Raw genomic sequence first — 17,693 nt, 5'->3', positions numbered from 1 at the left:
GTGCTATATTATGGGATATATTGCGTTCCAAAAGGGTGGATATCGTCATGCTGACTTCACACACAAAGATTTGTACAACCACATTGATCGTTATCGTAGATCAAAAGTAAAAAATAGGGATGCCAATGCGGCGATAAATCATTTGATTGGCAAGTTAAACAACGATCCACTGTTCTTTGGAAAGTATACTTTCACTAGTGACAAAGGGCTCGAGCATATTTTTTGGGCAGATGGGCAATCAATTGTCGACTATCACTGCTTTGGAGATATTGTTGCCTTTGATTCAATGTACAAGAAGAATAAATACAACAAACCTTCGTGGGCAGACTATTATCTTTGGCTCCGGCCTACTATCCGACGAAACCACAGACACGTATAAGTGGTTGTTGAAAACATTTGTTGAATCGACGGGTGAAAAAAATCCTAAAGCAGTAATAACTGATAGAGACCTTGCCATGCGAGATGCAATCAAGAATGTACTTCCTAATGTGACCCATCGGTTATGCGGATGGCATCTTCAGAGAAATGCATGTGAAAATATAAAGAATCTTAGTTTCCTACGGGATTTTAAGGGTCTTATATACGACAACAACGACCACAGAGATTCTGACGGAAATGGGCAGCCATTTGGATAAGCACAACCTTGTTGGGAGTACCTGGATGGAAAAGACGTACGAAACTCGTGCGATATGGTCCCATTGTTTCCTACGGAATAAGTTTTTTCGGGTACATAAGAACGACGTCACAGTGTGAAGGTATAAACTCTCTCATCAGATTTTATGTTAATCGCAAGAATACCCTCATTGACTTCATGCATAACCTGGATAGGGCCTTAAAAAAGTATAGACACAATGAATTAATAGCTGACTTTAAGTGTCAGTGCTTTAAGCCAATGATGAGTACCTTGTTGGAGGTATATGAAAGATATGCATATTAAAATTCCAGAAAAAGTTGGGCTTAACCGGTTTCAAACCACTTGCTACATTAAGCCACTTGCTAAATTTTCTACTCATGTACATTAATTTTTTTTGTAGCTGGCCCAATTTGCTTGCTAGTCCACTTTACTTTTAGAGAGACTTGAACTACCAAAAATTAAATGTTTTTCCAGGTTAGTTCACCGAGCTTAATCCTAAGCATGTCAGAAAGACTAAATAATCCCTTAAATAAAATAACTTACACTGGAAAAAAAAATATCGAATACCAACTCCTCTACTATCTTACACCTTAATTCCTAACAAGAACTCAATGGGGATCATGATGAATCGATACGGTCGACATAATTTATCTTAATATGCATACAAAATTCGACCTATACCTTACTATGTAACACGATTCCACCAAAAATGACGACATATAAACGGGCATTTAAGAAACTACTTGAAATAAGTTAGAAGACAAATTTACATGATGGCCACAGGTGTCATGACAACAATTGTAGATACCACTACTGTGTTGGACAATGACCCAACCTAACCCTTACATGGTAAGACCTGCAATAAGCCATATACTCATTGAAGTTACTATATAAGAAGAAAAACAAATCGCTGACATGTTTGGTGATATACTAGAGTAATGAAGACCCCATTCGGGTGTCAATTATCTATTATGGTGGCTGGATGATTTGTCATGGGAGTCACCAAATAATCTGTCTATTTTGTCATTCCTTTCTCCTTGCTACTCTTACAGAATTGCCAAACATTGAGTTATTACATGATTGCAATGTTAAGCATTCATGTCAATAAAAATAAAATGTTGTTATTTTCTGATTTTTGGACGAGTTACTACAACATATTAGCCTTTATATGCTATTGAAATTACTAAGGAACTTGGATAACTAATTCACAACTCACAAAAATATATACCATAAGACATATATGTATCTATAGGTAAAACAAGAATACGTCACTACATACATAATCAAATTCTAACCATCTTACCCATATCAAAGAAAGTTTATGTTACGAAACGGCATCACCAATTTTTCTTTTAAAATTTTCAATCAATTTTGTGTTTACATTCTAAAAGAAAAATTCACAAACTATCATAGATAACGTAATTACCTAGAATTATCTCCAAAAAAACAATCATCATTGATCTTTTGTAGCCCTGCAGTAATTTAATAACGATGTCATGCTATTGTCTTTGACAAACAGAACAAAGAAGGAAATTATTCTTAAGTTTCTAAACCTATTAGAGGTGCTTGTGGTTCTGGTTTTGATCTAATCATTAGATTTTATTGATGAAGCCTCCTTCTCTCTTGCAGTTGCTTTTCTATTCTTCTTCTTCTTCAACTCTGCTTCTCTAGTCTTTTTGTTCAGCAACTTCTCTAGGTTTACTATTCTTTCCTCTACATGAGCAATCAAGTTATCTAGTCCCGAATGCTCTTCAACATCATTTGGCTTGCCGTCACCCAATCCCTTTATTGGCTCCACTGCTCTGACCCTTACAATGTGGTCATCAACCCAGATAAAGAATTTGCAATGTAGTTGTGTCACCTAAATCGAATAAAACACAATGAATATATGGTGGTACAAAACACTCCAATTCAATTTACTCCACATATATCACTGTAATTAATCCCTAAACTCAAAATCTAAAAAATCCTTTCTAATTTTTAAAACATTTTTTATATCAGTTCAAGTTCCATGTCAAAATCAATTTATTAATTTAGGTAGATCTATTTCTAATAAATCAACTTTTTTTTTCAATTCTCAATCATTCTTCAAAATTAACCAGCTCTAATATCAAATCATATACAAAATCAACCCAATTCAACAGCAAACCGCTTATGAAATCAAATCATTTTCATATCCAATTGTCATGCCATTCCTAATAATTCAAAATCACATCCACAACAACTTGAGCCAGAAAAATCACCAAAATCTAGAGTCTAAACCTCCATTTCAAAAATTCAAAATTTGACCCAATTTTAGCATAAAATTAGTACGCATACATGAAGAATTGCGTGCTTACCTTTAACAATGGGCATCCAAAAAATAGCCTATTCGAGTGGATGTTTGTTTTCGACATGTAACAGATGGCATATTTTCCACAGAAGCATTTTGGGGCCACACCATCTTTTACATCCCCAGGTTGCAGCGAACATGAGGTTGCATATCCAGCTTTGAGTTCCTGTTGTCCGTCGTCTCCACCTCTGCTTCGTCTCGTGTTTGAGGAGCATGCATCACTGGCCATCAATCTAATTAACATTTAACACCACCATGAACAACTATGTTCAACTACTGCATTCGAAATTGAAACAATCTTCTTTCATGAACAGTAATTACAGAAAGTGAGTAACAGAACAAATAACATAAGATTGTTAGTGAAATTTGAAAAAATACAAACGCCTGAGCTAGAAGAAGAAACAGTAGGCCTTACAAGGATTTTTGGATAGGGTTTCAGATTCCGGTCGCCGGTTCCTGGCCGGAGAATGGACAAGTTACGGTCTTCGAGGAATTCAAAAAAACTTAACCCTGCCAGTGAGTCACAAAAAAAAAAGCAACGCATGAGCTACAAGAAGAACTAGTGGGCAGGATATTCAAGGTTTTTCGGATGAACTTATCCCTGCCGGTGAGTCACCAAAAAATAAAAAATGCATTATATAAAAGAAAAAGCAGTGGGCCTTACAAGGGTGTTTCGAGAGAGTTTTACAGTGGATCACCGCTAAAAGAAGAAGTAGTAGGCAGCGTCTTCGGTTTCGGATCAGCTTAACCCTGTCGGTGAGTCACCAAAACATACAGACACATGGGGTAGAAGAATTAGGAATAAAACTTCTTAATTTTGAAATATTTGCAAAATTTAACTATTTGTATATTGCACTTGGAATACATATATGTTATGTAGTATAATGTAAATAACATAGAATATAATACAATGTAAAAACATTTAATGAAACGATTAATGAAGTTTAAAAAACTTTACTTAATCAATGACTGTGATGGTGACACTTAAGCAAAGATAAATCATCCACAAAATTACTATAGAATTGAAAGAAATCACTATAAACTAATTTTTACAATATTTCTGCCTCTCTCCCTATTTTTTCTTTCTTTCGTTCTCTCCCTTATTTTTTTTCCTTGAGAATTTTGGTAAATGTATGCAAGGAAAGCAACTTCGTTAAGCCAAATTTAAAGGGGTCAGGTATTCATCCATCTCCTGTTTTTGAGTTATACTTGTCTCCTGCATGTAAGTAGGTTGAAAAAGCAATCAACACGTATTGCTCTCGGTGTGTCACGTGGCCAAAGCTGTCAAGAATTTCTGAAAATGTACAATATCAGGGGCGTGTGTTGTTCTGGTGACGCTACACATGTTTAAAGCTGCTAAGAATTTCTGAGAGAGCAACTCTCATGCGTGTTGCTCTGGTGACGTCACACATGTTCAAACCTGCTAGGAATCTCTGCTCCTTACCTGTTGTGCAATACTATTATTTTTTTCATATAAAAAATAATTTTAGCGAGATTTTGAGGTTCAACCAAAAATAATCTAAATCCGATTGTCTGCATGATAGTAACTTAATAGAAATAAATTGTCTATGAAAATAAGAACATGAGAAAATTATTTAAGTGTAATAAATTTTGTGTAAAAAGGCTAGTTATTTTTAATATAATATTCTAAGTGTTCTATTATATAAAAATAACAAATCTGATATCTCACACACACTCATACAAAAATATTTAAAAAAAAAATTGTTTAAATAAAAATATTCTATTTTTCAATTTTAAATCACCAAAAAATTTAATTTTGCAATCACTAGTTACAAGATTAGAAACATTTTTTCTTACCTCAATCTCACAACCACAACAAAATTGAGAAAGAAATTTGTATAATTGTAGCTTAATAAAAATAAATTTTTGTCTAAAAAGATGAGTACATACAAAATTAACAAGTAAAGATTTTGTGAGAAAAAGTTAGTTATTTTTTAATATAATATTTCAAATGATCTATTATATAAAAATATATATCTGACATCTCACTCACACTCATAAAGATAAAAAAAAATTATTTAAATAAAAAATATTCTATTTTCTAATTTTAAATAATTATAAAAAGAATTATGTTTCTGTACATTATTCTTCAATTTAACATGATATACCAACAAAATTAAGAAAAAATCAATTTTAAACTCAGTAAAATTAAAAATTTTTCTTACCTCAATTTCATAGCCACAGCAAAATTGAAGAAGAATATTTGCATAATAGTAGCTTAATAGAGACAAACTTTTGTCTATAAATATGAGTACTACGATTAAAGATTAATACTTTCAGATTTTGTTTGAAAAAACTTATTTATTTTTTAATATAATATTTCAAGTACATTTCTATATAAAAATACACAAATTTAATATCTCATTCTGTCATTCATATTCATACTCATAAAGATAGAAAAAAGGAAAAAAAAAAGCATCCATAATTTAAATAAAAAAATACTCTATTTCCATTTTAAATAATTGTAAAATGAGTTACATCTTTATGCATTACTCCTCAATTACACTTTTGTTATAAGAATGAGTACATGAAAAATTAAGGAGTAAAGATTAATATTTTTAAATTTTGTGCCGAAAAACTATATTTTTTAAAATAATATTTCAAAGTACTACACAAGTCAAATATCTCCCCCATACTCAGACAGAAAGACTGAGAAATAAAAATAGGTCTTTAAGATGAATTCTTAAAAGATGGATCTTAGTGATGACAGTAAGAAAAAGTGCCCTTCATTCTTCATACACATTCATGCTAGACTTGTAGTTGGCGGAAGGTTTATTTTTATCATATAAGAACATATTTTTCTATACATATATATTTTTCTTATGCATATCTTGTTATATATCTTGAAGAGAAGGTAGAAAGATTGGGAATTAACGATACTCTTGAATATATAAATGGTGTTTGATTAACATTTTTCGACTTTTAATTTACTTAAATAAATTTCTCTGTGTTTTTAAGAATATATGATTTTGGCAGAGCAGAGCTGCTATAGTGCTCTATGTTCCTTCTGTGGTTGTTGTCTTATTATCTGGGTTTCCTTCCCTCGTAGTTGAGACAATAATACACACTTTTCTTCCTATATTTCTCTCTGGTCTCTTACATAATGCAAAACTGTTTACAATTACAGGCCCAAACAAATTATAAATAGTATAAAATTAAATCTAAAAATTATACAAGAAACAATTTCTTAATCTTCTTTTCTGATGTCCTTAAAGCTTGATCAAGAAACAGAAAATGGTTTTTGTGTTTTTTTTGGGGGGGGGGGGGGGGGGGGGGCGCAAATGACTAGAAATCTAGAATAGATACAACTGAACTGACCCTGCAATCAAGGGTAACAACAACATTTTATGATGATGCAGGCTTACACAACTCTGCTACAAAATTTTTATGGCTAGTGCTAGTATACAGTTAGTATATTGGGATCAGAAAAGTATCTTATCTTGATAGATCTCCAATGCTTGGATAACCTTCTCAATGAACAATTTCCGGTGCAATCTATACCTGCATGCGTAGGATTCGCAATGAACTATTAATAGAAGCTTAATGGTTTAAGATTTTCCAAAATAAAATTTAAAAAGCTTATGAAACTGCTAGCTCATGGAAATTAGGCATACTTAATTGCAGCTTCGAGCGTCCTCGGAGCGTTCGACAAGGAATCTGTGGTGATCACAGGAAAGTGAAGCATTAGCTTTTATAATCAAAGCAAATTCCAATGAAAGACAAACATTGTTCAAGTTAGACCACAATTTCAAAAGGTTGAGTCCATCCTAGATGATAGGACCAAAATATTATCCTAGACCTTTTACACCATGTGCAAATTGGCTCCTAGAGCTATCCCAAAAATGTATATTGACCTAATTGGTAATTTTTCCATCAATTATTAACAAAAATAACAAAATTCTAGAGTATCAAAGTTGTATATCTGGAAAAGTTCAGGAGGACAAAGTTAACGAGGGTATAAACACACTTATTTTTGGCCAAAATGCAGGTTTACAAAAGTTAAAGGGGTCGATTTGTCATTTTTTTTACAATTAGGGGCTAAAATGCTGCGAAAGTAACTTGAATCTTGCTGGTAGCGTATAGAAGACCAACTGATCTAGCTATCTATTATTTCTTTTTGGTCAACCAGAATGTCCCAAAAAAAATATTTTCAAGCCAACATAATTGTAAACTATTATGTAGCCAACTCCACCTAGTGGTAAATTATTTTTGTTTCTAATGTCAGGATATGAACATCTAACTTACCAAGCAATTTCTCGTCTTGCTTAGAGGTTGTAGCGTATTGAGCAAGCATCTGTCGACATTCTTGTTGCAACTCCTTTACTGCCATTCTTTCTGCACTAGGGATTGGAGGCACATCCTTGTCCGACCAAGTTGGCAATGTTCGTGCTGCAGCTACAACAGCTCCATCAACAAAAGTATCGCCATTGATTGCTAGACATTCTGCTATTAATTTCAAGTGGCATCTTCATTAGCACCAGTGTGACTAGAGGAAAGCTAAAAAAAAGCACAATATAGAAAGGAAATTCATATTGCTCATACTGTTATGGTAATATTCTTCGGGAAGGCCAGATATATTGAAGACGGACAAAAAGGAATCCAGATGAATCTTTGCATTGCCTGAGAATTTGATCACATCCCAAGGATTCTGCAAATGTAAGTTACTATAAGGACTACACTTGCACAATTCAATGGATCTAAATGCCAAACACAAGTTTTAAGTTTATAAGAATTTTTCTTACAAGTTTTCAGATCACAGATTTTTACTTCAGTTAGTTATACCATTAGGGATGCAATATAGGCCTTCTGTGTGTAATTTTTCACCCTTTTTATTACATGGAATTTTTACTAACAAATGTAGAACATTAATTTGGTCAAATATTTCAAGGAAAAAAAATTACCACCGGTGATGAAAATCCATATCTTTGCATTAGGATCTCATTCTTCTGTCCGCTCATGTAATTAATTGTCATCTGTAACAAATTTTTTGGTTTCAACGCCACAATCAGGATCTCCAATGTAAAGATGAAATAAGACAAACAATAAAATGGGAAGGCAAGGAAACTTTCAGCTTCCCAACTTTCAAGCATGTAAACCAATCTAATAAAAAAATTAACCAAATAGTGCAAACATATGAACAATAAGACTCCAGCTCGAGCAATCTAATTGCGCTTAGACCATAAAATTGGAAGAGTACAACACATATCACTCTTGTCTATGCTTTTATATACTTCACAGAAAATGGAGTATAGATTCATTTAGCATGCATGCAATCTATCAAGCTATATTTCTCCAAGACTTATGCACACGTTTTACCCTTTTGCTATCTTGCAAAAGCAAGGCCACGATTAAAAAATCAGCACTATGATATGTTCAATATAATAAGCAAGGAGTCAATAAAAGCACAGTTTATAGAAGTGTCACATAGTTTACCTCATCTCCCCTTTTAATTTGCTCGCCAGCATTTATAAGAACTTCAAGCATCCTGTCCTTAAAACGCCAATGCAGAAAGCAATTCGGCTCAAAGGAATGGTTCAGCATATCTGAAAAGACAAAGATTTAAAAGTTAGAAAATCTATACACCTAAAGTTTAAAAAAAAAAGCTCGGTGCTGTTGTTTTCCCGCTATATTCCCCCACTCCAACTCAAACTTTACCATTTATGTTCAGAGTTTGGCGCTTCTTCCTGCAGTGCAGAAAATATACATTGCATGCATAATCAGGTTTTAAAAATTGTTCAATAGGTTTAATATTAACTTGGAAAATAGATTTCTGAAAAATTTACGAAAACATGGAAGATTTGCTTGATTATATTAAGAGTGCAAAATAGGCAACATATTTACTCAGACTAACTAAAGAGATATGCTCATACCAGCATAAGGAATAAGCATATTTGCATCTTGAGTTAATGCACCAATTCTCGTCTGCATGTTAATACATCGTGACTGTGCAATACCCACTGCCCACAAGAACCTTCGAGGATCACGAGCAAGACGCTTTATTTTAAGGGGTGCAGAATTGTGCTGAACAATGTTGACACCAAATATGTTCAGAACACAGTAACAACTTTCATGTGTAATGGAAAACTAACAAAATCAAGAAACACAACTTGATATTTACCCAGTTCATTTCCCAGAATTCTTGGGCTCGATATTGCTGGTTTCTCATAGTAGAAGCAAGATCGGGATCTTGAAGCTCTGAAAGTTCATCCTGTGGGAGAGAAGTAAAGTTGTTTGTAAAAAACTATGGTAAGTTTTAGGCATAGCTATTAGTGATCATACACAAGGTTATAGTAGTTTATTATACAGAAAATTCTTAAAACAATGACCAATTCATTAGAGCTTATATGTATTTTGTGGCTCAACCAAAAATTAAACAAGTCATCCCTGAGGGACAAACAAATTTTTGTATGGGCCAAATAAAGATCTTAAGGGAAGAAAATGCAAGTTAAGATATTGTTGAAAGAGAAAAAATGAAACACCCCACAAGGGAAAATTGGAATATCTATTACATCAATGATATCGATTTGAGGTCAAGAGTCTATAACTCAGCATTTCATAGCCTCAACCATCTCATACAAGTTTAGTGATTCAAAATCTGTTTTGTTTACACTTTACACACCTCTGAAGCTAGAAGTAAGCTGGTACACTCATCTGCACTTGGTAAGAAGTCACCATACAACTGCCAAAAGTTGTCTTCGCAATCAAATGCATATAGGAGGAGGCAAGCTAACCTTAAGTCCCAATCTGTCTGCCACAAAGATTTTATGCAATTACAATAAGCATGATAACCAGAAAACAATTCCTTTTAAGTTTCTAAGTTGGTATAAACATTGTAACAACAACAGGTGACAAATTCGTAAAATATATACAGTTATAACTTATTATGAAATAATGAATTTAGAGAAAATAATTACCTCTGGATCTGTAGAGTTGATAATATCAAATATTGGATGACCTATAGGAATTATATCTGGGAAAAACATCCATGGGAGTTTCTTGCTTATGGTTAACATCAATTCAAGAGGAATTTCCATTATAACCTGCTCAAATAAACCATTATAGAAAACTAACATGGAAACTGGCTAAGAATATAATCTTAAAGTTTCTATACGTAAAATATTTTCACATGTGCCACACTGAGAGCGGTCATAACTCACAAGGGCTTTTACATCAACTGCATCCATGCTCAAAAAAGCTACTCACCCTTGCTCGCCGGAGAGGTTCCACATCTTTGGAAGCATACACACCAAATCCATCCCGCCCTTCCTTAAACTCAACTCCGTAAGCTCTCATGCTTCGGACATAACCGATCTTGTAGAAATCAGGATCTGCAGGCTCCAACTACAAGAACGAACCAATACATTAATTAATTAACTTACAACAGAATATCCCATCAAACCTGAAGACCCTTTTAAGAATTCATCCAAAGGCATATTGTTCAATAAAGAAGATTCTCAAAATCAAAACCAAGGTCTACTCTATTTGTTTGCTGTTTAAAATCATAAAATATCTACACTATTTGTTATACTTCTATGAATATCAAAGCAGATCAAATTATAGAAACTGTAAACCCTCCATTCGAAGTCTCACATTTATAAGCTAATTTAGGCTTGGTTTGGCAAAGTTTTTATCTTTCGAAAGTACTTTATCAAATCTGGCATTTGAAAGATGGCTTTCTAAAAGTTGTAGCATTTGTGTTTGGTAAATCAAACTAAAAATGGCTTTCAATAAGTAGTAACAATTGTGTTCGGTAAAATAACTTCTAAAATTTAAAAAGAACATAATAGACATAAATATTAAAGTAAATTTAGATATTTATTAATATATGAGAGTATATTAGGCTTTTTAATTTTGATAAGCAAAAGCCAACTTTACCAAACTACTCCTTAGGTACTTTCAAAAGCACTCCTAACTTTTAACTGCTGCAGGCAGAAGTACATAATCTTTTTTATTTATCAGACAGAAAATGAGGTGCTTGTAGTTTTCAAAAGTACAAACACCTCATCAAGAGGCTTTACCAAACCAAGCCTTAGCATGCTGCTAGCTTAACAACGAACATCAAGTATCGTTCCACTAAAAGGAACCAATCATATTGGACCATGCCACAAAGTGAGCTATCAACTACCTAACACAATCCTCCTTTTTCGTTATAATCAAAACTTGGACCAAGTAAAGAATTGCAATAATCAGCACATCATAGACCCAGATAGTGCTTCTAACTGTTGGATCAATCACTTACCACACTAAGCAATGAGTATGAATTATAGCTGTTGGATCAATCACTTACCACAGTAAGCAATTAAGGATGTTAAAGCTATCAAATCCTAAGGATTATTCAAGTAAAATGAAATACCTCAGAGGCCGAGTCATGCTGTTTTGGAGTCTGAAACAATGGAAATGTGGGTGCATCAACCGAAGCTCTAATGGGCCGAGCTTTGTTTTCAGAATGAGAGGCGCCAAATGAAGAACAAGGGGGTCGCCACAAGAATCCATGGCTAGGTCCTTTTAACTGTTAAGCATGGAAAAACCAAGTTCAGAAAGGAGAACACAACATACAGAGTCACAAAAAGAGAAAGAAAAGAACCTGGGTGTTGGAGAAAAAGAACTGCGTTGGCTGGTGAAGAAGGGGAGAAGCCATGTGATTGGAGGGAAGAGAAGAGAATAGAGTAGAAAACAACGTTATCCGTAGCTCTAGTTTGAATAGTGAACTGAGGAACAATCACAATAAAAATCATAAATTTTAAAGAAAATTTTCAATACACTTGAACAAAAATTAAATTGTGATATAAATTAATATTTTAGTTATTATTTTTATATGAATATATTTTACGTAAATAAAAATATAATAGTATTTGAAATTTGAAAATCAATATTGTAATTACAAGATAATTTTTTTAGTGGTAAAGATTAAGATATTAGTATAATATAATAAGATGTTTGGAAAGTTTTAAAAGTAATTTTTTTGAGTTTTTGACTTATAAAAAGTAGTAGTATTAATATTCGGTGCAATTTTCAAAATCAAATTGCAACTTTTTAAAAAGTTATTTAAAAACTTATAGAGAAATTAAAAAATGACTTTTCTCATAATACTACTATTTTTTATCATATTTTTATAAAATAAATATTTTTAAAATTAAAAATTCAAATACAAAATAACTTATTTATAAACTACTTTTAATATAATTATTTATTATTTAAATTATTTTTTTAAAATAGCTTAATTAAGCTATTTTTGTAAATTAGAGCTAAATTTATACTACTTGTAGAATTTTGATTTTCCACCGGTTGATTATTAATTTACTTTTAATAGTTACATAAGTATAGGATAGTCATGCTGGTGAATAGGGGTTTTTATTTAAATAAACAAAATAAATCTAATAATTACTAAAATAAATATTTTAAAAAATAATTATTGATTTAAATACATCAGCCTAAGGCATGTTAGATGTATTGTTGTTATCTCGTTTGCACTGTAAACGAGATAAAGTCGTACCGCGCCTATAAATATAACTGTTTACAGCATCTCTTTGGGTCTTAATTTGATTTAATCAAACTCTTTCTCTCCTCTTTCAACTCTTTCTTACCATATTTGAGTCTGATACAGTGATGGCACGCCAGGCGGAGAACGACGGAGACATCAATAGACTGAACGAGACGTTGCATTACGCTGGGGCGGCCGACTTCGAGGTTAGTTGCGTACTGTTTGGTTAATCTAAGTATGTGGACATTGTTAGGGTAGACCCGTAGTAACAAGCATTGAGTAAAATGCCTTAGGGATTGGTTTGTAGGATAAATTTAGAATAGTATTTGCTTGTGTAAGATTGTTATGATTTAATTAGGATTTGCTATGTGTAGACTAGAAACATGGAATTATATTCTTAAGTAGAAGTACTTCTATGTTCTTAAGTATACTATAGAAATTTTTTATTACCTCTATATAAGTAAAAATACTTTTTTTATTCCACATAGGCCTCGCCTTCTATTGCCCCGGCGAGTCAGCCATACCCTTCCTCCACCGGAAGCCATTGTCCTGTATCTACCTGAGGCCTGATTCGGCGACACGGTGCCCCTCAAAGACTTCACTTTTGACAATTCCCTGATTTCATCACTCGTGGAGCGATGGCGGTCGGAGACGCACACGTTTCATCTCCCGTGGGGTGAGGTCACTATCACCCTGCAGCGTTAATGAGGTATCTCTTGCTCTCGGCTAACTTGAACCGAATCATGAAATTCGTAGCCATGTGTTTAATGCAGTAAGCATGGAAGGCTCTTAGGGGATGTCATCCACTAGCATCGGAGATAACCAGCAGGCCGTCTTGTGGGGTGACGTGGTGTCTCAGATTAGTTAGGAAGAACGACCATGACTCGGTGCTCTCGGACTCCACAATGGCAAAAGTAATAGGCAGGATGTTGCTATTTCCATCTTACACCACCGCAATAAGCAACACTCCACCGTACCTACCATACAGATGCATACCATCTACAGAGACAAAGGGCTTGCAATACTTGAAGCCTCTACACATGAAGAAAAATCCCAAAATACCTTATCGAACATACTGCAGTCGCGTACCAGGAGGTGTCCATCGTAGAACGGTTTGACGCGTAGGTCACAAATGGTACCAGGAAAAGAGCTCTGCAGTGCCTGACTGCCTGAAGTAGCTTTGGAACCTTATTGTACGACTCTTCCCAATCCCCGTATATATGTGCAATTGCCTTCTGCTTGGCAATCCACACCTTTCTGTCGGATGGCTTGAAGTAATAGCTTGTTTGGACTGCACCTTGCAAAACCAAAATGCTTACAGAGAGGTTGGACTGAATCAACGGCAAGATGACCCTGCAGATCAGACTGCTGTCTAACTGACGATGGTCTTGAGACATGGTAGATGCTAGACAACTGTGTACTCCACCAACCCTCCAAACCTCCCTGAACACAACAACACAGTATTGCTTTAACCATGCCGTACACCTACTTAATATATCAACAGAAATACTGAACAATGCAAGTAAATTTAAAGCTTACCAGTATCCGAGGTTCTGTCGAAGAGCCACACGGAGGCTCCATTGACACCCATTCTCAGCTTGACGGCACTGCACATGGTGCTTTAACTAGTCTGATTCGATTACTCGATACTCGACACTCCTCCGAATACTGTAGTTCTTCATACCCTGAAGCACTGCCTCTCGGCTTCTAAACTTGTGGCCGATCCGAAACTCCACACCGCCCTCTAGGTTGTAATCTCTTCACCTGTGTCAGGAAATGGAGTCCTCTCATGCATGGCATCCAGATCCAGACTGTGATAGTGAGATGGCACTATCAATAGTGCTAGAATTGGGTGAGATGGAGGCAGAACATGGTGCGCTACAGCCTGAGTAGGTGTCTCCAAAACACAATCATCCTCATCCCCGCTATCGGACAAGTCACTATCTGCACTGTCCGCCATGTAATCCTCGTCCGGCTCCTCCTCGCCCTCCTCTGCCTCATCCACTGGAATGGCAACATGAATGGGCGGTAGTGCGAGGGGTCGGTCGTCCTGTACATACGTTGAGTGTACGGAACTCCTACCACCACTGTGTCCCACATCTGCGGAAAGCTCCATTACCTGCTCCACCATGATCCTCCCATGGATGTCGAACATCAGTCGCATATGCTCGTCCCCTAGAAGTCGGAATAGTCGAAACCGGAAGACTCTGTTACCCATTGGTGCCAGCAACCTATACGCCACCCTTCTAATTTTTCTCGTTTGTGTACCACCGAACTTGCTCAATATCAAACTCTTCAAATCCGACAACATCTCCACACGCTGGGTGCGAAACAATATCGGATCCTCACACTCAAATGTGATCTCGTTGTCGCCATTTCTCATACGACAATTGGGATAAACAAGCACAACTATGTATGGACTATTACTGGCCATTAATGCCTTATCTTTGTGAGAAATATGAGACACAAAAAGGATGGGAAAAGTTTGTGAAGAATACCAAAGGTTACACATCTTTTTATAGCTATTAGGATTGTCTTCTATATATCTTGTTTACAGTGTAAACGAGATAGACACGTTTCAGTTGACGTGTCATATCTCGTTTACACTGTAAACAAGATATGACTAGAAAATCCAAAGCGGTAAATTTTTTTAAAATTATTTATTTTGGTAATTATTACTTTTATTTTATTTATTTAAATAAAAAATCCTGGTAAATAGGTTGTTCCTTAGTAAAAGGTCTTTGATTTTAAATTTCTCATCTAAAGAATAATAGATTTTTGTTTTTAACTAAGATGAATACTTAAATATAATTAGATAAAAAAATATTTTACTTATATATTTTTTTGAGAAACTCTTGAGTGCCAATAATTTTTAGTATTTTTTATCATTTGACTAGTACAAATATTAAATTATATTTGATGGTAATCAGTGGCTAAGAGAAGGGGGATTGAATCTTAGCCCCTCTTTTCTAAGTATTAATTGCTGCTTTTTCAAAGAAATTTTAGGAGATATTTCTGCTTTTGTCTAATAACAAGTCAAGAGACATTTTCTTTTTATTTTGTAACTGGTTAGGAGATATTTCTTATTTTTATCTCCTTCGCAACAGAAACAGAATAAGAGTATAAGAGAAAGAGAGAATCACACCCAGAAGTATCCTGGTTCAGCTGCTAAGTGCAATGTAGCCTACATCCAGTCTCCATTACAATTGTGACAGAATTTCACTATAATCATCAGATTACATACACCAATTCTTCCCTAAGAACTACCCATTTCTATCTGGGATAAATCCAGATTCTATCCCCAAATTTGAACTTGACTTGGACACCTACCAAGCTTTCAACTGCAAAGTGCTAACCCAACTTGTAAGGAAATCCTCACAGGATCATGAAATACAACAAACAGATGTACAAAGGAACTCTTAGACATCTATGGCTTTTTCTTTAATTTTGCTCTGTCTGTCTTTTTCCTCTCACTGACTTTTTCTTACAAACCTCACTCTGTTTGCCTTTTACCATGAGACTCAGATAGACAAAACTAAAGAAAAGAATACAAAATAAAACACATTGAAGGAGAAGAACTCTATTAGTTTAAGGTAGCTATGAGAACTTTGTGCTTACTCTCTTTGTCTTAACCCTTGACCGTTCACCCTTATTATAGAAGGGAAGCTTCCAAGGTTGAAATCGGTTCAACCAAGCCACCAACATCTTCTCCAACAAACAACCGGTTCGGACAGAGAGAACAGAGAGGAAAAAACGAAACAAAACCAACATGCAAGTACCTCTCTCAACCCTTCTCATCAAGTTCCTTCACTCTGAGCCTTTGATCTTGACTTTGGCTCCAAGAAAGAACACTGACCCTTGATGAACCTCTGATCCTTGACAGCTCCTTCTTTTTCATATTTGCTTCTTCCTCTTCGTAGCTCCAATAGCTACCTTTTCTCTTAGATGAACAAAAATGGAAATGAGTTTTAGCCACAAAGATCTTTCTCTCTGACCGAGATAGATCCTTTCTACTCTTGGCATGAAGATCTTGAAGCTTCTTCTTGAAATCTTGCCTTCAATAGCAAAGATCTTAGCCACACTATGCTTCAGATCTTCCTTTTGTAAAGGCCATCATCAAGCTAGTCTTTTCCTTTTTTATAGCTTCATTGTTTTTTCTGTACTTCTCTTTTCTTTGATAACTTGTTCACTCTTCTTTTTTGAGTGAAGTGACAAGCCGAAATAACAAAGAGAGAGAAGAGAGAAAAGAAACAGAGCATTTAATGTAAAATTAAATGAAATTGAAATGTAGACTTCGATTATCTATGTGAGTATTTAATTAAATTAAAATTTGTGTTTCAGTAATGAATGCATACATTCAATTTAATTAAATTTTGAATTTCACTATCTCATAAAAGAGGGTAACCAAAGAGTGCATCAACAAATTGGACCCATTTTTTTTTTTTTGGTCAAGTGGATTGGACAACCCTCAATCCTAAGCATTACATCCATACATATCACCGTATGGCTTTCTTGGACCACTTTCTTCATCATTTTGATTTACTAAAATGGGCCTGAAATTTGGGCTTATCTCCAATTCAAACCTCAGCAACTTGAGTGATGTAATTCTGCATAAAGCCAATTGTTTCATTTATCAAGTTGGACTTATATTTCTTTTTTGGCCCAAAATTAATTCTGCACACTAACAAACATATTAGCCAAACAATTGGAAGCAAATATTGAAATAATAATTTTCTAATTAATATTTAATAATGTTTGATCATCACAATGATTCAAATTTTTTAAACTCATCAATATTCAATAAATAAATTTTACTAATTTATATGTACAAATTTTAAAAAATATAAGTACAAACTGTATTGATATTTATGTATATAAATTCTAGTAAATATAAGTATAAATTATATGTTTTTTATGTGTAAAATTTTTATACATATAGGTACAAATTATTACTGATTAAAACTAATAGTATTTGTTAGTTATATATATAACATTACTCAATTTTTTTTTGGCTTTCGTTATATTAATGTTGGATTTGGAAAATTTCTATGATATTCACGGAAGCAGTTCTCCCAATTCTTTTTTCTTTTGTCGCTTTTGTACTTGTATCTATATAAGACTCGAACTTGATCCTAATTATAGAATTACTTCCTAGTAAAAATTATTTGAATACCAGTAATAATAGCTGCAATATAAAAAGTAAAAAAAAAATGCAGTATGTCTGA

General features: G+C 34.2%; 1 protein-coding gene and 1 long non-coding RNA gene across 3 annotated transcripts; both read right to left on the bottom strand.

Annotated features, from left to right (window-relative positions):
• Positions 1-1,952: 1,952 nt before the first annotated feature.
• LOC112796485 (uncharacterized) lies at positions 1,953-4,103 on the bottom strand. The gene is made up of 5 exons (XR_003199216.2): positions 3,925-4,103; positions 3,631-3,716; positions 3,382-3,476; positions 2,974-3,199; positions 1,953-2,495 (listed from the first exon to the last, which is right to left on the bottom strand). It is a non-coding gene; the product is annotated as an uncharacterized lncRNA (long non-coding RNA).
• Positions 4,104-6,113: 2,010 nt separating this feature from the next.
• Positions 6,114-11,747, bottom strand: LOC112796484 (protein PLASTID TRANSCRIPTIONALLY ACTIVE 14). 2 transcript variants are annotated; one of them, XM_025838949.2, is made up of 13 exons: positions 11,572-11,747; positions 11,341-11,496; positions 10,191-10,328; positions 9,902-10,027; positions 9,607-9,735; positions 9,106-9,195; positions 8,858-9,008; positions 8,421-8,530; positions 7,889-7,960; positions 7,530-7,635; positions 7,233-7,433; positions 6,602-6,644; positions 6,114-6,488 (listed from the first exon to the last, which is right to left on the bottom strand). In XM_025838949.2, exons 1-13 carry the CDS (start codon positions 11,623-11,625, stop codon positions 6,410-6,412), a joined length of 1,455 nt encoding a protein of 484 aa, XP_025694734.1. In that variant the 5' UTR covers positions 11,626-11,747; the 3' UTR covers positions 6,114-6,409. The 2 variants fall into 2 exon arrangements, with proteins under 2 accessions (XP_025694734.1, XP_025694735.1); XM_025838950.2 differs by having other exon boundaries at positions 7,233-7,430.
• Positions 11,748-17,693: the final 5,946 nt, after the last annotated feature.

This window comes from Arachis hypogaea, chromosome 4, assembly GCF_003086295.3.
Source record: "Arachis hypogaea cultivar Tifrunner chromosome 4, arahy.Tifrunner.gnm2.J5K5, whole genome shotgun sequence".
Lineage (NCBI taxonomy): Eukaryota > Viridiplantae > Streptophyta > Magnoliopsida > Fabales > Fabaceae > Arachis > Arachis hypogaea.
This window is presented reverse-complemented; position numbering and strand designations above follow the sequence as displayed.

Bases quoted from the DNA above. Each gene is read 5' to 3' on its own strand.
- LOC112796484 (XM_025838949.2), bottom strand. From the start codon at position 11,625: ATGGCTTCTCCCCTTCTTCACCAGCCAACGCAGTTCTTTTTCTCCAAC. The intron at 10,028-10,190 runs GTGAGTAGCTTT...TTATTTGAGCAG, and splicing joins AACCTCTCCGGCGAGCAAGG to GTTATAATGGAAATTCCTCT. The intron at 9,736-9,901 runs GTAATTATTTTC...TCTTTGTGGCAG, and splicing joins TCAACTCTACAGATCCAGAG to ACAGATTGGGACTTAAGGTT.